The following is a 17,798-nucleotide window of genomic DNA, read 5'->3' as shown; positions in this document are numbered from 1 at the left end:
CCATATTCAACTTATATTGTAATTTAATAAAATATGTGTAGCTATGTAATATTATGTTTACATTAGATATTTTAACAATATAGGCGAGAACCTTTGTACTGAATACATATCAAGCATTATTAAAGATACTAAAAATTTTATTTTTATTTTTCAATAATAATAATAAAAATATTTACATACAAATGTAATTGCAGTGTTGAATGAATATAGCCAATAGTAATTTATATATGCCACCATATTTTATTTGAAGTAATATTTAAAAATATTCAAATATATTACACACTAAAACAATGTTATTGATTTTCATTAAATGATAATAGAATAAACATAATATAATTAAAATACTTAGTGATCTTTTTGGCATAAAAATATATATTACAAACATTGGTGCAAAAAAATTAAATTTGTATATAAAGTGAAAATGAGTTATATTGGGCTCATCTTAATATGCTACTAAGTGAAAAAAAGTATAGATATAGCAAATGACAAATCAGAAATTATATGGTGATATAAATAAAAATTAAATTAAACATTAAAAATAAAAAATGTCTTATGTATACTTGCGGTGTCTATATAATTTTGGTGGAGCTGATGCAGTCAGATCCATAAAAGGTAAGGGTGGTGTATTTTCAACTCCGTTATTAACTCCTTTTTTAACTCTTTCATCCTCCATGTTCCGCCAAAGCTTACGACGCATATCCGTTTTAGGTGTTTCAATCAGACAATTTTTAATGCATCCTAATGCTTTCCTATTTTTCTTACTACTATCTTTCATTACTTTAGTATCCGTATTGCTTATTAAAGGTTCAAAATCATTTTCACCAACTGCTGAATGGAATGAATCATCTGTATCACAAGTGTTACTTGGTGTTGACATTAATAGACTACCAGATGAAGCATTATCAAATAATTCATTATTTATTCGTGTCTCTGTAGATATATTTTCTTCGTCAATTATCATTTTGACCACCTGTTATATGAATAAAAATATTAATTATAAAAGGTATGCATGAATAATCCGTCTGAATTGCTTTAGAGTATATAATACTAGATACATGGAATATATCTTGATTATTTTGCATATAATAGAGCAATATACATTTAAAAACAATTTATTTTATTTTATACATAGTTGTAAACTTTTTTTTATATATATAAATAATATTTTAAGAGTTTAAAACCCAAAACAAAAATGTCAAACAAAGTAATACATTTAAAAAAAAAATTAGAATTATATCAACAAATTTGCTATTTATTTAAGAAACAAAATATGTCCTCATATTATGGGTGTCAAACTTATTTTATTTTTTCTTGTGTATACTAGAAATAATTTTTTTATCATATTTTATTAACTATAATGAACTGATTAGAAGGCAAAGTTAAATATCTAAGTGTAAAACTGTGAAAATATAATATGTTAAAAAAAAAAACATTAATTATAAGTGCAGTTGTTCCAGCCATGGTGCAAAGTTAGGTTAGATAACTGATTAATTAATATTAAAAAACACTGTACAGAAAATAATATAGTCGACTTACTCTTAACGGAGTTCTGACAAAAGCTACAGTAGGCGATCGCGGATCTGGAATTTCCACTGTGTTCGACATGCTTAAATGAAAAGGGCAAACAAATCGAGATGATATGCGTCACTGAATATATGAAAAAGTTTACAAACTTTCAATAATATTTTTTAAACACTGAACAGTACAATCTTAGTATTGATTATTGAGTAATTAGTTATTAGTAATTTAGGTTCTAAACGTTCTCAAAATCTCAACCGTGGTCTGTGAATGAAGCGCAATCTCTTTCTACATCATTTAATTGATTAGTTCCAACGACAGACAAGCATCAACAGGCAAATATTCAAAATTTTAAAATTCAAATTATTCAAAAAAATATTCTACAATTACTAATAAATTTTTTTGAAAATGTACTATGTCTAATGACGGCAATGTCGGCAATGACACAATTAAAATTTAAGAGTTCAATACCGAATATCGACGTATTAGAATAAAATATAATTGCGTTTTACTATACTATCTCAGAATTTATAACGGACTGTTTGAATAACATAAATTAGCGCTACAGTGTAGCCACAGTGGAAAATAAACCTGTCATGTTTGTATGATGAAGTAATTACGAAAAAAGAAGGATTACACCATAGATTAAATACAATACACATTATACACAATCTATGATTTCACCCTCAGACAAAGCTTATATTATTATTTATTTTGTTTATTTGTTTTATTAATTTTGTGTTTTGAATATCTAACCGCTACTGATATATAATAATATGCTAATGATACTATAACACAGTAAACAGTTTATATTATTATATTATTATACATTTATATTTGTATACAAAATATATATCATATATATTATAGATATTAATTCCTACGTTGTCACTTTTGATCTTCCGAAAACTCAATTACTGTTGGATCTACAATAAACAATATTAAACGTTAAATATAAATATAATAAATATATTATATAATTTTTATGCATCTGTATTCTGTGGTCTGAATCTGAGTAGCGAGCAAGGTTTAAGAATATCTTGATCCGTGGTAGTGAGTACCAATGTATCTTAAATTCTTAAACCGTCGTGGCGCCTATCAACCTATCTCATATTATCTTAATGGTCAACAGTGATACATTGATACATCTAATACTATTACCATACTTAATATTGCAGCGAGTTGTACTCTCCGGTCACTTAACCCCTTCTTAATTCTCATTTGTTTTCCTCCTACTCCCACCGTCTTCGTAGAAGATCACGTCGATCACTATAAAGCTGAATAGCCTGAATATGATTTATCGTGTGTAGTGTGTACTATGTACATTGTACACGTATTACGCGGCAGTGAGCAAATCGTAAACAACGATGACAATAGATCGAATTCCAGATTAAGGCGACCGCGAAGAGGTCTTCGTGCACCCCTAGTCCCTACCAACCGTACTCCATCGATATTCGGTTCAAGGCCGTCTAGAAATTGTTAATCATCCCCAGAGTGTGCTTCAAGTAGTCCTGCGATTTCTCTTATAATAAAACTCCGATTCTGGCATTTCTGTGTTCCTCGGTCACCAGACAAGCGGACAAGTAAATCAAAATAAATCACTATTTTTCATCTTAAAAACGCTTTACACTGGTAAACAATCAACGTGTACACGATGGAATTGTTAGAAACAACTGTTATGAAGTTGTTGCACGGAGAAGCTTTGGACGAAAATTATGAGTTGTGTGATTTTACATTGGCTGATCAAAATGAAGCTTGTGGTAATAACATAGTTTTATAGAATCTTATAATTTAAAATTATTATTGTTGATGCAATATCATAATTGTACATAAAGCATCGAAGGGTTGAAGTTTTACAGTGATATAATTATGAACATAATTAACTAATGGAAAACTTAAACTGTACATTTTAATAAAATGTACTTTTCATTATAGTCTTCACTTTTAATGTTTTTAGTGGCTAAGGGTGTAACACCCATTGGGCCTTCTGACTATGTGCCTGTTACAAAAAGTACAGTTACATATATTGTACTAGTAGTTTTGGTGAACAGCGATGATGAAGTGCTCATGATGCAAGAAGCAAAAAGTACTTGTGCTGGTCAGTGGTACTTACCAGCTGGTCGCGTTGAACCTGGGGAAAATTTACACGTCTGTATACATAAAAGAATGTGATAAACAATTGAACATTAACTAAATTAAAAATGTTTTACTTAATAGGATGCTGTTAAAAGAGAATGCTTAGAAGAAACAGGATTAGAAATGGAACTTGTTACATTGTTGTCTGTGGAAGCTGCATCTAAAGCATGGTTTCGATTTATTTTCACTGGAAATGTTACTGGGGGTTGTTTGAAAACACCAGCTCAAGCTGATAGTGAATCTTTACAAGCTAAATGGATAAAAAATATTTCTGAAGTATGACTATTTAGAGTCAAATACAAAATATGTATAATAATTATTATTTTTGTTCAATTTTAGGTTACTCTTCGTTCCAATGATATTATACCATTAATTGAATGTGGTCGAGCTTTTCATAATGTAGCTAAAAAAAACAAGACTCAAAATGATTGGCACCATAACCTTTTGCCTGTCATTAAACCTCATAAGAAACTTTTATTACGTCTTCTTATCTGTGCTAGACAAAAAACTAGGTGGAAAAAAATTTAATAATTGTAATATCCATTTTTTTAATGGTTATTTATTTATTTCAGTGCTAAATTATATGTGCTTATGTCAGAAAAAACCCAAGCTCACTTTCCACTATGTGAAATAAACCATAATAGGAATTTACATTCGACATTACGCAAGTTTATGACTGTAATTGGACATATTTTGTTATTTAAACAGTTATTTATTATAATATTTTTAGGAAATATTTGGGGCTGATGTAGCTTTGCATAAACCACATGGAGTATTAAGCATCGAACATTGCGGCCAACCGGAAGGCTCTAATGACGGTTTATGTTTATCATTATTGGTTACTTTCCAAAAGACATTGGAAGACGTATTCCCTATCGGCAAGTATAGTTGGATGGCTGTATCCACAGAATGTGCAAAATTAATTGCATTGAGAACTATACGTAACATGACTGTTCCTCTCAAAGTTATATGTTAAACAGTTAATTTAGCCATATATATTATCTTTATGCTCATTAAACTACAAATGTGCTATATTAATATGCATAGAAATGTAGTTATATATTATATATTTTTTTTAAATTTTATTTTTTATTATATTTAAATCACAAAAAAATTGTTAAACTTGTCCACCTCTTAATTTCCTTCCTTTTTTACTAAATTTCTTCAATTTTTTACTTTGAGTTGCAACTTTAGGTTTTTTAACTGCTGGTCCATTTTTATCTTCATCACTCTTCCTTTTTATTTTTTTCTCTGCGTATGTTTTCTTCAAACCTTTCATCTTTCTTGTTTGCAGTGTGTTGATATCTTGTTTAGTCATATGTAAACGTCCCAATTTAGATCCGAAATTATCACGGCGTACACTCTTAATTTTTTTACCCTAAATAATAAATATAAATATATTATTGAATGTAAACTATACACTTGAATAACTTGTAAAAAAAAATGAATACCTTAAGGTTGGGTCTTTTGCATGCTGTTTTAAATAAGTCAGCACTAGCCATATGATCTCTTCTAACAACAAAATCAACAGATGGACCAACTTCGTGGAGTTCAACACGTGGAGTTTTTAAACTGGTTTTCGACAAAACTGTCCTATAGAAAGAAAAAAAAAACATTGAGTATTTAATTATATTAATAGAGTATTATATTAAAATTACCTATAAGAACGTAATAAAATTTTACTATCGACTGCTGTGAAAGACATGACATGTTCAATACCATTTGGTCTTATCTGTTTGAGTGGTTGCCTTTGAAACATATCAATGAATAAATTGCGTAAGCGTTTTAGTTGCTGATCACTGTCAAATTGTTCACCCAAGAAAACTAAAACTGGTTTTACACCAGCTGAGATTTCAGATAAACCTTTAAATTCACTACATCCTTTGTATGATTCGATACCCAATTCAAACATGTCCAATATATGTTGGTCATAAGTACGACCTGTAGAACAAATAATTATGTTATTATATTTAGTAAATGATATACATGTTAATTACTTCCAATATTATATTGTTACAAAAAAAAAAAAAAAAGTAAATATTAATACTGAACTAGAATATATAAATAATTTAAAATTAAATGTAATAGACTTGTTTTTTAATAAATAGAAATAATCTAAGATATTGAAATAACATTGTATCTAATTAAGATAATTTTAATTATTTGTTAACTACATTTTGATACTACTTGGTACTAAATATACACTCGGGTCTCTGAGTAAATTGTTTATTATTTTGTAAATATAGCTGAAAGTCATTTGATAGTAGGATAACATGTGTATAATTTATAGGATGTTCGCATAAATGATTATTTAAGAGTAGTTTATATAATAATAGATGTTATTTGTTATTATGTGTAAGCTCCAAAAAGTCGCAAAACAATGTACAGTCGACTCTCGATAATTCAAAGTTGACGGGACTGTTGAACAACTGAGTTTGAATTTTTGAGTAATTTGAAATAACAAGAAGGCAAAAAAAAAATTCGAATTACAGAAAGTTAAATAAAAATCTGTTTTTTATTATTGTACATATTAATTATTTCATTAAATTAGGTGATACATGTTAGAGTTATTTATTGTTTTTAAATTTTAAATTAAACTATATAATAATTATACTATGTAAATTAAATTATTATCATAAAAGATTATTATTTTTTGAAAAAATCTGTAAGAAATAAAACGATAAGGTTCTTATAATAATATTTTATAGTTATCAAAAATAATAAGCTAAATTTCTACACAATTATATATTAAATTATTAATAAAAAGATTATAAGAATACAGATAAAATGTGTTTGGTGAATATACTATGAATGATACAATTGTCAAGTGTTAGTGGCCAGTTTTTCCAAAATTTAATTTTGAATTACTGAATGTACTTAAATGCATTGTTTATGTTCGAATTATTGTATAATATTCAAGGAACCAAGTATTTATTTCAAATTACCAAAGGTTTCAAATTATTGAAGGTTTGAATTATTGAAAGTTGACTGTAAATCAACATGTTAAGCATAGAGTTGTTGATAATATTTTATAAAGATAAGGTTTGATATATTATTTTATATTTTTAAAAAACCATTTAATATGTCACTTATTAATTATTACTCACCAAGTACCAAATTGTTTGGTCTTTTCTTATTGTGTGACGAAAAAAAGAATAAAGATGAATCATGTTTCTGCAATAATTTTTCTATCTGTACTGTGTCTTCAAATGGTAAAATATCGTTTTTTTGAGTTAACATAACAGCATCTGGTTTTTTTAATTTCAGCTGTTGAAAATTATTAATAAATTAAACTGTAAATTATTTATTGATTTAAACTTACCAAATCTTTCATGCAGCTACTAGTTAGTAAAGATGATTTACGGCCAGGAATAAATACACAATGTTTTGTGTTCTCCACAATCTTGGGTTCTTTTTTTAGTAAAATTCTTTTACCTCGTTTTGTCCTCGGTTTCCTATAAAAATATGATTTCAATTAAAAATAGAAATTTAATAATTTAGTAAAATACATACACAACTCTTTGAATAACAGCCATTTTATAAATTAAACAAAACTTTTGTCCAAATTAGTTAACAAAATTGATATTGAATATAAATGTATTATGCAATTGATATTAGAAATAAGTATTCAAATGACTAAATAAATTATAAGCATTAAGCATAAATATATTGTAGTATAAAAAATTTTAAATAATAAGTATAAGACCTCACGTGTTTTAGTATTTACTATTTATTATCAACAATAAAATAGTACCTGATAACATGATAAAATTGAAGTATGGTACGAAATTGATTACTGAGCCTGGTCTTAATATTTTTTGATTATAGGTAACAATGTTTTTTTCCGATTGATCAAGTACACTTATTATAAAACATGCATTGGTTTTCCGACATATTTCACCGAAAATCCATTGCTGAGGTAGAATACGTACAGCATTATTTTTTCGGCGCACAAATAAACTTTCATCTATTTCAAAAATAAGACCGGGACCACCGATTTCTTTATTTTGGTTATTTTCTAACTTCCATATTATACATACTTCACGTAGATAGTTAAGAACGACGACGACACTGACAAAAATAACACAAAATTAATTTCCAGTCATAAATGCATTATTCTGCAGATTTTTCATTTATATTTTGTATGTAATTTTAGTGTGTTGTTGTTTTTGCGTATATTTTTTAATATTGTAATATTATATTAATAATCCGGATTCGTCATTTTGGTCATCGATCTAGAGATCTAGACATCTATTTAACGGTAAGATTATGAATAGATTCAAGGTTATTGTTGATCATCAGGGCCGGACTGGGCAGGCGGGATACCGAGAGTTTCCCGGTGAGCTGCTTGCTTGAAATGGGCCACTTGTACTCGTAGGGTCGTTTTTTTTTTATATATAAGTTTATCGTTTAATGCTCATACTATCGAAAAGACAGACACATTTTTTAATGTGATTGTATTAGAAAACTGTCCATTGGCGGTTCGTGACTGTCGGGCATGAGTGTACGACAAAATAATAAATATTAAGAAAATAGATATAGAAAAATGTACAAATTGTCAAGAATAGATGCTTCTTCCATATTATTGTCTTCGTTAATCGGTAATTCCTATCTTATTGTAATACACGTCTACACCACCTAAAATGTGTGACAATTATTATCATACAAATTCCCACCTATTTCAATTACATCGTAGTGGTTGAACTAAGGCTTAATAAAACTATATCAAACGATTTCAATTATTATTTCAGTTTATCGAAATGTTGTGTTTATTAAATAACGAATCGTTTCTGTTGAACAAAATTTTTTTTCAAGTTTTTTCATTAAAATGGATACCGAGGAGGCGCAGAAAAAAACAGAGCAAAAAAATTAAAACTTCTAGAAGCTCAAGCATCAAGTTGCAAATCATTAAAAGACATTTTTAAGAAAAAAATTGATGAAAGTAGTCCAGCCACATGTAATACATCGTCTTCTCAATGTCAAGAAGAAATAACGAAAAACCGACTAGATTTTGAACAAATTGTTTGTGTAGAAAAAAATTTAACAAAAGAACCACTAATAAGTTGCAATTTATTTGAAGTCGATACTAACTTGAAAAATTATGCTACTATTACAAGTAATATAAATGATGATATAATGAAATTACAAAATGATTTAAGTGAAGACTATTGGTTTAAGCCACCAAAAATAGAAGAAATCACAATTTTTTTTAAGTATCATCCTAATATTCCTAATCAAATAAATATCACAAATTTTAATTCGGAAAAACTGTACAAAAGAAAAAATAAAACATGCAGAAAATGGGTTACTCATTCGAAATCACAACATTTATTTTTTTGTTCAATATGCCTTGCATTTAATCGTCAACTTGAAAATAATTTTTGTAAAGGAGTAATTGATTTTAAACATATGTATCAAAAACTGGAAGAACATGAAAAAAAGTAAAACTCATTCTGCTGCCGTTGAATCATTTGTTATTCAAAGTAAAAATGCTGATATTAAAACACTTTTGTGTACTAAAAGTGTTAATCTCCATAAAAAACAAATTATAGAGAGACGTGCAGTACTACATAGAATTATAGATATTTTAAAATTAATCGGGAAAAGAGGTCTTAGTTTTAGAGGATCAATTGAATCTGCTTATACTCTTGAAAATGAAAATTTAGACCATGGCAACTTTTTGGAAATATTAATGTTATTGTCTAAATACGATTTGACCTTAAAAACTCACTTAAATCAAACTATTAAATTAAGTAAAAAAAGACACGATAAAGTTGGAAGTAGCCGTGGACGAGGAGACTTAATATCTTTTTTTTCAAATACCACATTAAATTACATAATTGATTCAATACGTGAATTAATTATTTCACAAATTGCTGATGAGGTCAATGAAGCTAAAATATTTACTATTCAGATCGATACAACACAAGACAACAACGTTACTGACCAATGTTCTGTAATTATAAGGTGCGTATTTTAGTAAAATATTATTTACATATTTTAGGTTTTAATAACTAAATTAGAAATTAAAAACGTTACGTTTTACAGATACGTGACTGACAAAGTTCATGAACGATTAATTAAATTATTTAGCGTTTCTTCGTCAACTGGGAAATCAATTTGTGATCAAGTATGTGTAAATTTAAAATTGGCAAATATTAATATGAAAAATTGTATTGGAAATGCTACCGACGGTGCGGCGAATATGCAAGGTCAGTACAATAGTTTTAATACTTGGTTACAAGAGGAAGCTGGAACTCAGCTACATACTTGGTGCTACCCTCATGTATTAAATTTGGTCATGATAGACATAACAGAAAAAAATCATTATTCAATTTCTTTATTTGGGCTTTTAAATTCGTGTGCAGTTTTTTTTTCGAGAATCATACATACGTATGAATATTTTAAAAGATTTACTCTCAGAATCTCGTATAAAAACCATATCAGTAATAGCTCAAACTAGATAGTGGTCTAAAGATAATGCTTTAAAAAAAATCTTTGGTACTTTTAACGACCCCAATGAAAAAAATTCAGTATTTTTGACTATTTTAATTGCATTGTATAAAATGTCTCAATCAGATACAATCAATTCTAAAATAAAATACAACGCAAGGATGCTTTTTGATAATTTTATAAAATTTGAAACAATCGTCACAGCAAATATGTATCTTAAAATTTTTGTTCATACCTCTGCACTTTCTAAATACTTACAAACTCAGAACATGGATGTTCTTCAAGCGCATCGTTTGGTAGAAACTACATTAGAAAGTTTAAAGCAATTTTCAAGAAGTTCTCTTTTAGTTGTTGAAGCAGCAAAACAATTTTCAAATTGAGCTAATAATTATTTCGAGCATAAAAATATTGAAATAACTGTTCAAGATAATTTTCCGGAAATTAAAATACGTAAAAATAAAATAATGGATGGAGATTCTGGTGAAGAATACATACCACCTAGTGCTCATCAAAAGTTTGCTGTCGATGTATATAATGTTACATTTGATACACTAATAAATAGTATGGAAATAAAATATTTTAGTAATAGTAAATTTCCTGCCGATTGTGCTTTTTTACAACCCAGCAGATTCAATGAAAAAATTCCTGAAGAAGCATTTACAAAATTAGTTGAACATTTAGTAAATCGTGACGAGAGTATAACAAGAGCTAACTTGATATCCGAACTACAAGACTTTTCTTCAAAATGGGACCGTTTAAAATTAACAGTTGACGAAGAGTACGAATTTGATAATTTTATTAACGAAGAACAGCAGTTAGAACTAAAAGAAAGCATTAACAATTCTAATTTAGAAATTGAAAAAAAATCAACAATATTATGCAATAAAATTAAAGCATGTCGAAATTGTATTTTGTGTTGCTATACAGTACTACTGAAATATAATCTGTACAGCGAAGCTTACAAGACACTATTTTTTGCATACAAATTCATTCTATCACTGTCGTCAACACAAGTAGCTTGCGAAAGAATGTTTTCGAAACTGAAATATATTCTCAATAGAATAAGAAATTCATTGAATCAAGATCATTTGGAGTCATTTATGCTTATGTCAGCTGAATCTGATATTTTGATGACGTTAGATAATGAAACCATAATTGACACAAATTCGCAAAAGAGTTCAAACCTTAATAAATTACTTAATATGTATTAATGTGTATTCTGAAGTCTAACTGTCTAACATATGTATTTTAAATAAAAATTATAATATTTCTTTTTTGTAACCAATTTTTAATTTTTTTAATATCTAATAACAATAATAATTATTAAGTTTTCAAATTATTAAAATAATATACAATCATTTTATATGAAAATATATGTTTTTTAGGGTTGTTTTATATGTATATCTAAGTGGGCCGATTTTTTTTTATTTTCCCGGTAGAAATTTTTGACCTAGTCCGGCCCTGTTGATCATATTAGTTTTTTGTTTGTTATATTCACTCCATCTATACTCAACTGAAACACAATTGTAATGACTAATGGAGAACAGTGTTTTTCCATCCAATTTTGAATAACTTTTGTTAAATAAAACGGAAAATCATTTGTGGTTTAAGCTGTATTTTGGTCCTATATGCCTCTTATTGTAATACAAAATATAACTAAATATTACCTCAATTCATAAATGTTGTTAATTATTCAATATTTCATAATTTTTATATATATTACAGCAGTCAATATAATATTAATTTAACTAATAAAAACTTATTTACGCTTCACAATAAATCAAAACAACTAATCTTGCATTATTGTATATTGAAAAAGAAATATCAAACTCCATTGATTTCGATTCGGTTATAAACGACTTCACTGAGGTAAAAGCCAGAAGGATAAAAAAAATAAACCATAAAGTATTATTTTATTTCATATTATGTTAACTTATGTAAAGATATGATGACATACGCCATACGGTAATAATTTCATGTTCATTTCTTTTAGACCTTATTGAGTTTTAAGGAATGGCGTGGGCTAATGCCCAGTGGTATGGCTTACTTTTATAAGAAATGGCCTGGTCCTGATTAATTAATAAATAAATAATATTTTGTGATTTTTAGTTGATCGTAAAAATAACGAAAACAAATTTATGGTGTGAACTACGAATTAAAATATTTAAGTTATAAACAACAAATAATTTATAGGTAGGTAATAACTTGATTTCTTACGTAGTTACGTCGTCTGATAATATTATAACGATGAGCCAGTTATTAACATAATACCTAAACAAAATAATAAAATATATAGCCATAATTGTGAATGACGTCATAAGCTTGCATTTTTAATCAGTAATAACAAATATCACATATTATTATGTTTGTATAATCTATGATAATACGGAATAAATCCAAAAAAAAGCGGACAAGTGGGTACCGCTCTGCTGTACATTAAGAGGTGGGGTGAACCTCGGACTGGGGTAGGTTAAATTTGAATGCAATGATAGGTATCATTGTATACGAAAAACGATTCTGAACGGAGATGATTTGTCAGTTTAGGATATATTATATTTAAATATTGTCATACATTCTATTTTGAAACAAATATTTTATTTTTCAATTAGGACGTATTTGCTAAAGTCATGGTTAATCAATTAATTATTAATTTTTATAAATTATACCTACAAAATAGTCAATATTTGAACTTCAAATGCTAATAAAAAAAAATTGTGCCTATGTATTCTTAAAATTTTTAAATTTTAATCTTTTATAGCATGCACAGTAATAGTAGTATATGAAAAAGTTGTTTTTCCTGTATTTGGACAAATTTCAAACTTTTGTGTCTTACATATTTTTTCTTGAACATATACGGTGTATCTGTCATGTAAGTGTTGTGGCAAATAATCATAGATTCCATCTACTACTTTAAAGGTATCTATAAAACACAAATAATAAATAAGATTAATAATCAAGAAAAAAAAATTAATTTTACGTTGAAACGAAAATAATGGAAAACATTATTGATAGATACCTAGGTTATTCAATAGCTTAATACTATAATAGAAAAGTCTCCCTTTTTATATTTATACAATTTTAAGTTTTGAATAGAGAATGGGACAGAACAGAAGTCACAATCTTTTTTTTTTTATGGAAGACCGAAATTCCGAATCTGAAATATGCTTTGGTATCATAGGCCAAACGCCAAAAATGATTAGATAAAGGCAGAACGATTATTACATTGTAATTTAAGGAAGATTTTTGTTGCTTGTAAATGTTGTCACTTAAGTTAATTCTCTATGAATTTTTTATTGAAAAAAATTGATAAATTAAAAATAGTGTATTTTAAACAGTTTGGTTGGAGACCCCTAAAATAAAACATTGGGTATCATTTTCTTATGCATTAAGTTATGAACAGGTAGAAAACAAAATATAAGTTATTAATTATTATAAAATTTAAAAAAAACAACTGATTTATTAAATTTCAATGAATCATTATTTTAGATTCTGTGATAAGAATTAGAGAAAATTCTGTTAAATAATAATCATAATAATAATGTATAAATAATGTATAAATATAATGAAATGGTCATTTTGTTTAAGCAAATTTTAGATTATTTGATAAGAAATCATTAATCATTATGTGTAAGATAGTATAGGAATTTGCATTTTATTTTTAGGATTTACAGGATATAGCTTTTCGAGTACAAAATGTGATTTAATCATCTAGAAATTAAAATATATAGTTTTTATTTTGTATTTCTTTGTACTTTTTTTTAATTTGAAGTCATTTATTCAATTTTAAGGGCATTTTTTATATTTTATTAAAATAAGGGTAATTTTTTTAAAAATGTTTAAACAGATTTTTTAAATGGTTTTTATAAACTATTGTTTAAACATATAAAGATGCAACATTAAAATAAAATCGTAAACATATTTTCATATTATTCATCAGCTAAATATAATTAGATGCACCAACAAAAAAAATATATGTATTCATAAAAAATTGAAATAAAATACAATAAAGTGAGAATAATAGGTCCTCTTGATTAACTAAAAAATAATTTACATGATTTTTTAGTTTATACATATACGATTTTATTTATAGAATAGTTGCATATATATATTCAAATTATGTTTAGTGCATGCAATTAGATTTTAGATTTTATGTTAAGCCTCAATAATTAGATATGAAGAATAAGTAAATTGTAAATAGTTAAAAATTATTGTTTAAAAAGCTTTTAATAAAAAAATTTCGACAATTATAATTACCTAAAAGTGATGATAAATCTGAAAATGTGTATTTCTTGACTTTTGATTCTAAATTAATTATTCGAAATCCAGCATTGATAAACATTTCTCTCACTTCATCTTGAGAATACAAATCATTCGACATATTTATATCCTGTTAATAATTTTTTCTAATTTGATTATAACAAATATAAGTAATAAAAAGCTAAAATTTAATTTGATTGTGTATCATTTGATCATTATATAGCATTATATATTGTAAGCACCGATCATCTACTAGGTAATTAAAATTTTATTAGTACAAAAACCATTAAGATTTATTAAATCAATTGTGTTTATTACTTAATCTATCAAAATATAAGCCAGTCTACAAAGTTATACTCGGTAACTCACAAGTTCTAGTCGATTCTGATACTTAAAAAGTAAAAGCAAATCAATAAAAATTTGTTTCTGTTCATTTTATACCTATACATTTATTTAAACGGAACAACAATTAAGGGACTAAGTTTTTTTTGATCAAAATAACACAAAGGTGTTATTTTTTTGAAATATAAACCAGAAAAAAAATAGTAACATAAGTATTCACTTTAACATATTTTTGCCATTCTGCATCCAAAGATTTATACGTTGCAATCCATGGATTGATTAACAAGAAGTCTAACAAAATTTCTCCACCATTTTTTAACATTGAATGTAGACTACGCAATGAATCGGCTTTATTATGAATCCAGTGAAAACAGAAAAATGAAAATATTTTGTTAAATTTGTGCGAATAAAGAGAGCAATCATTGACATTATCAATATCCAGAACTTTAAAATCTTTCTTAGAGCATCCATATGTTTTTTTTGCATATTCAATCATTTCGATTGATTTATCAACACCAACCTAAAAAGCAACATTTTTAAGTAAAAATTATTTATAAAAAATGTTTAAAACCGCTTATACTTACCAACTGATCAATTTTATCCTTTAATAAAGGATAAAGAATAACTGAGGTTACATCGCCTGGTCCACATCCTATGTCTAAAACTACTTCATTAGATTTCCAAACCATTTGTTGTATATATGTACTTGAGATATCCTCGGCATTCTTCCGTTGCATGCCATTATTTTTGATGTATTTATCTGGGCAATGCATTTTAATAAACTAAATATTTTCTCATAGAATATTCTATTTTATACTTGGTCCGATCTTATTTATACTTTTATATGTCATATTATATAGTACCATGTAATTTCCATAAAAAACACGTTATTGTAAAGCAATATTAATAAATCTATTGGAATTCTGGTTTTTTTATATTATTCTGATTTCTACGTCATATGTTTATAATGTCTTATGCATTACCTATATCATAAGTTGTCTATCGCGTTTATATCAATAAAATTGAATATAAATAAAAAAGTAGAGTTGTATAGTCTATTTAATAATACACAGCTATAAACAAAATTCAATTATAATGAATATAGATACGTGGAAGACCTCAAATAACAAGAGTACACAATTATTTGAAAAAAATCTTTTTCCTATTTGGATTCAAACTAGTTTTGGAAGGCCATTTTATAATTTATGTTTCTATAGATTTATGGTTATGCTCATCCTTATTTAACAGCTAAAATCTAAAGACAAAAAGGTAAATATGACAAACATCAATATGCCTATTAGTAAATATTCAGAATTTAAATTAAAAAAGAAAATGAGTATTGTTTAAAGCAATGATTGGCAACCTTTTTAAAGTTAAAAGTTATATTCAAAAAATTTCTTGGGCCGTGTCGGACAAAAATCTAAAAAGTGTAATTCTATTTTAAAAACATTTAGTTATTGTTTTTTTTTTTTTTTTTTTGTTTAGTTGCTCAATGCTCACATTGCCTCGTGCCTTCTCACATTAAATACGTTGACATATATTTCGATGATATATACTAATGAAGTAATACAAGGCTTAGAATATTTACAAATTGTATCACATCATTTTAGTTTACATACATTACATAACTTTATATTTTTGTTAGGTATAACGATTATTATTTATTATGATTTTTTTACTATGATTTAAATATTTAATGTGAACAATATGATATGATAATATTATACTATATTTTTTTTTTAAGAACATACTATATTAATTTTATACTACTACTTGATTTTCTTCACTGGCGGAGTTTACATGTATTCAATTTTACCTGATTTTTTTCAATGGCGAAGTTTACATGAACCTGATTTACCTGTTTTTTTTTATTTCTGATGGAGTTTAAATGTGCCCATTCACGTAGACCAAATAAATTGTTTTATACTTCGCCCAATCAAAAAATAATTAGTAAACGTCTACCAATAAAATAAAAAATGGTAAGAAATTAAATTTGAAAAAATGGTCTGTAATAAATTGATATGACCTGAAAATACCTGTTTTCTTGGTAAGAATTGTAGAGCCACTCCGCCCCTGGGTGTACAAATTTCTAAGTAGTAGTTTACTCATTGGTGGATATTTTGTTGAATTTTAGGGGGGATTTAAATCTTTCCTTGCATTGTTGCAAAATAGGTACCAACATATTTAAAACTTTGAAAAATGTTTAATAATTTTGGAGAGCCTATAATCTCCACCAATAAGTTTACCTACTACCTATTCCAGATTACCAGTGATTCATTAACTCACTTTTTATGGGCGCTCACGAATTGCCTCCTGTGAATTTTTTTTATAATAGTCGAAAAAGTAGTGACCCTCTTGTACTGGAATCGTCTACGATAGGTATAATTAATCAACTTAGGTATAACCTTATACATATTAAATAAACTGAGGAAAAAATATATAAAATAAATATTTTAGTAAATAGCCTGTCAGGTGTAATAATATAATAATTAATAGTAATACAAATAATAAATATAGTCAATAAATAAAGCAATTTAGACGATGTGAAAAATTCCAGAGCAAAAATTTTAAAAATAATTATAAAAATTATAGTAAATAGACTGACAGTTGCAGTTATAATAATTAATAATAATAAAAATAAAAAATAGCCAATATATAAAATAATAATAAAATAAATGATGGAATAATGAATGAAATAAACATTTTTTTTTTTTTTTTTTATAAATATAATTACAATCTATACAGCAATTTTGTACAATAAGTAATATTGATAAAGTATTTACATAATAGCGTGAATAACAGATGGGGGAGGGCACTTAGTAGTGCCACCCGACAGATTAAATTAGAAGGTCTCTAGGCCAGGAGCGTTTTAAACGTCTCAGGGGGTTATCAGGGATTGTTAGAGAGGATATGCGTTTTATTAATGGATTGTAATGTTGGTTTAACTTGGAATGAAAGGAGACGTAGTGAGATTTTGTTAATTGAGAGAGCGAAGGGATATTTAGGTCTTTGTGGAGATTATTATTTGAGATGAACCATGGAGCAGAGACAATTTGCCTTAGACAGATAGACTGGAATGCCTGGATTGTTCT

General features: G+C 26.8%; 4 protein-coding genes across 4 annotated transcripts; 1 reads left to right on the top strand and 3 right to left on the bottom strand.

Annotated features, from left to right (window-relative positions):
* Positions 1 to 349: 349 nt before the first annotated feature.
* On the bottom strand, positions 350 to 2,024 carry LOC112602635. Its single transcript, XM_025350816.1, has 2 exons — positions 1,537 to 2,024; positions 350 to 970 (listed from the first exon to the last, which is right to left on the bottom strand). Exons 1-2 carry the CDS (start codon positions 1,603 to 1,605, stop codon positions 551 to 553), a joined length of 489 nt encoding a protein of 162 aa, XP_025206601.1. The 5' UTR covers positions 1,606 to 2,024; the 3' UTR covers positions 350 to 550.
* A 1,148-nt stretch (positions 2,025 to 3,172) lies between these two features.
* Positions 3,173 to 4,739, top strand: LOC112602688 (8-oxo-dGDP phosphatase NUDT18). The gene is made up of 6 exons (XM_025350897.1): positions 3,173 to 3,278; positions 3,476 to 3,666; positions 3,736 to 3,930; positions 3,994 to 4,166; positions 4,227 to 4,332; positions 4,385 to 4,739. Exons 1-6 carry the CDS (start codon positions 3,173 to 3,175, stop codon positions 4,628 to 4,630), a joined length of 1,017 nt encoding a protein of 338 aa, XP_025206682.1. The 3' UTR covers positions 4,631 to 4,739.
* On the bottom strand, positions 4,705 to 7,313 carry LOC112602689 (ribosome production factor 2 homolog). Its single transcript, XM_025350898.1, has 6 exons — positions 7,168 to 7,313; positions 6,977 to 7,109; positions 6,762 to 6,921; positions 5,313 to 5,595; positions 5,106 to 5,247; positions 4,705 to 5,032 (listed from the first exon to the last, which is right to left on the bottom strand). The coding sequence occupies exons 1-6, from the start codon at positions 7,188 to 7,190 to the stop codon at positions 4,772 to 4,774; spliced, it is 1,002 nt and encodes a 333-aa protein (XP_025206683.1). The 5' UTR covers positions 7,191 to 7,313; the 3' UTR covers positions 4,705 to 4,771.
* Positions 7,314 to 12,766: 5,453 nt separating this feature from the next.
* LOC112602669 (juvenile hormone acid O-methyltransferase-like) lies at positions 12,767 to 15,522 on the bottom strand. The gene is made up of 4 exons (XM_025350868.1): positions 15,291 to 15,522; positions 14,927 to 15,226; positions 14,362 to 14,494; positions 12,767 to 13,027 (listed from the first exon to the last, which is right to left on the bottom strand). The coding sequence occupies exons 1-4, from the start codon at positions 15,477 to 15,479 to the stop codon at positions 12,852 to 12,854; spliced, it is 798 nt and encodes a 265-aa protein (XP_025206653.1). The 5' UTR covers positions 15,480 to 15,522; the 3' UTR covers positions 12,767 to 12,851.
* Between the last annotated feature and the right edge of the window lie 2,276 nt (positions 15,523 to 17,798).

The sequence above is a fragment of the Melanaphis sacchari genome, unplaced genomic scaffold (assembly GCF_002803265.2).
Source record: "Melanaphis sacchari strain LSU unplaced genomic scaffold, SCAv2.0 Contig8_pilon_pilon, whole genome shotgun sequence".
Classification (NCBI taxonomy): domain Eukaryota; kingdom Metazoa; phylum Arthropoda; class Insecta; order Hemiptera; family Aphididae; genus Melanaphis; species Melanaphis sacchari.
This window is presented reverse-complemented; position numbering and strand designations above follow the sequence as displayed.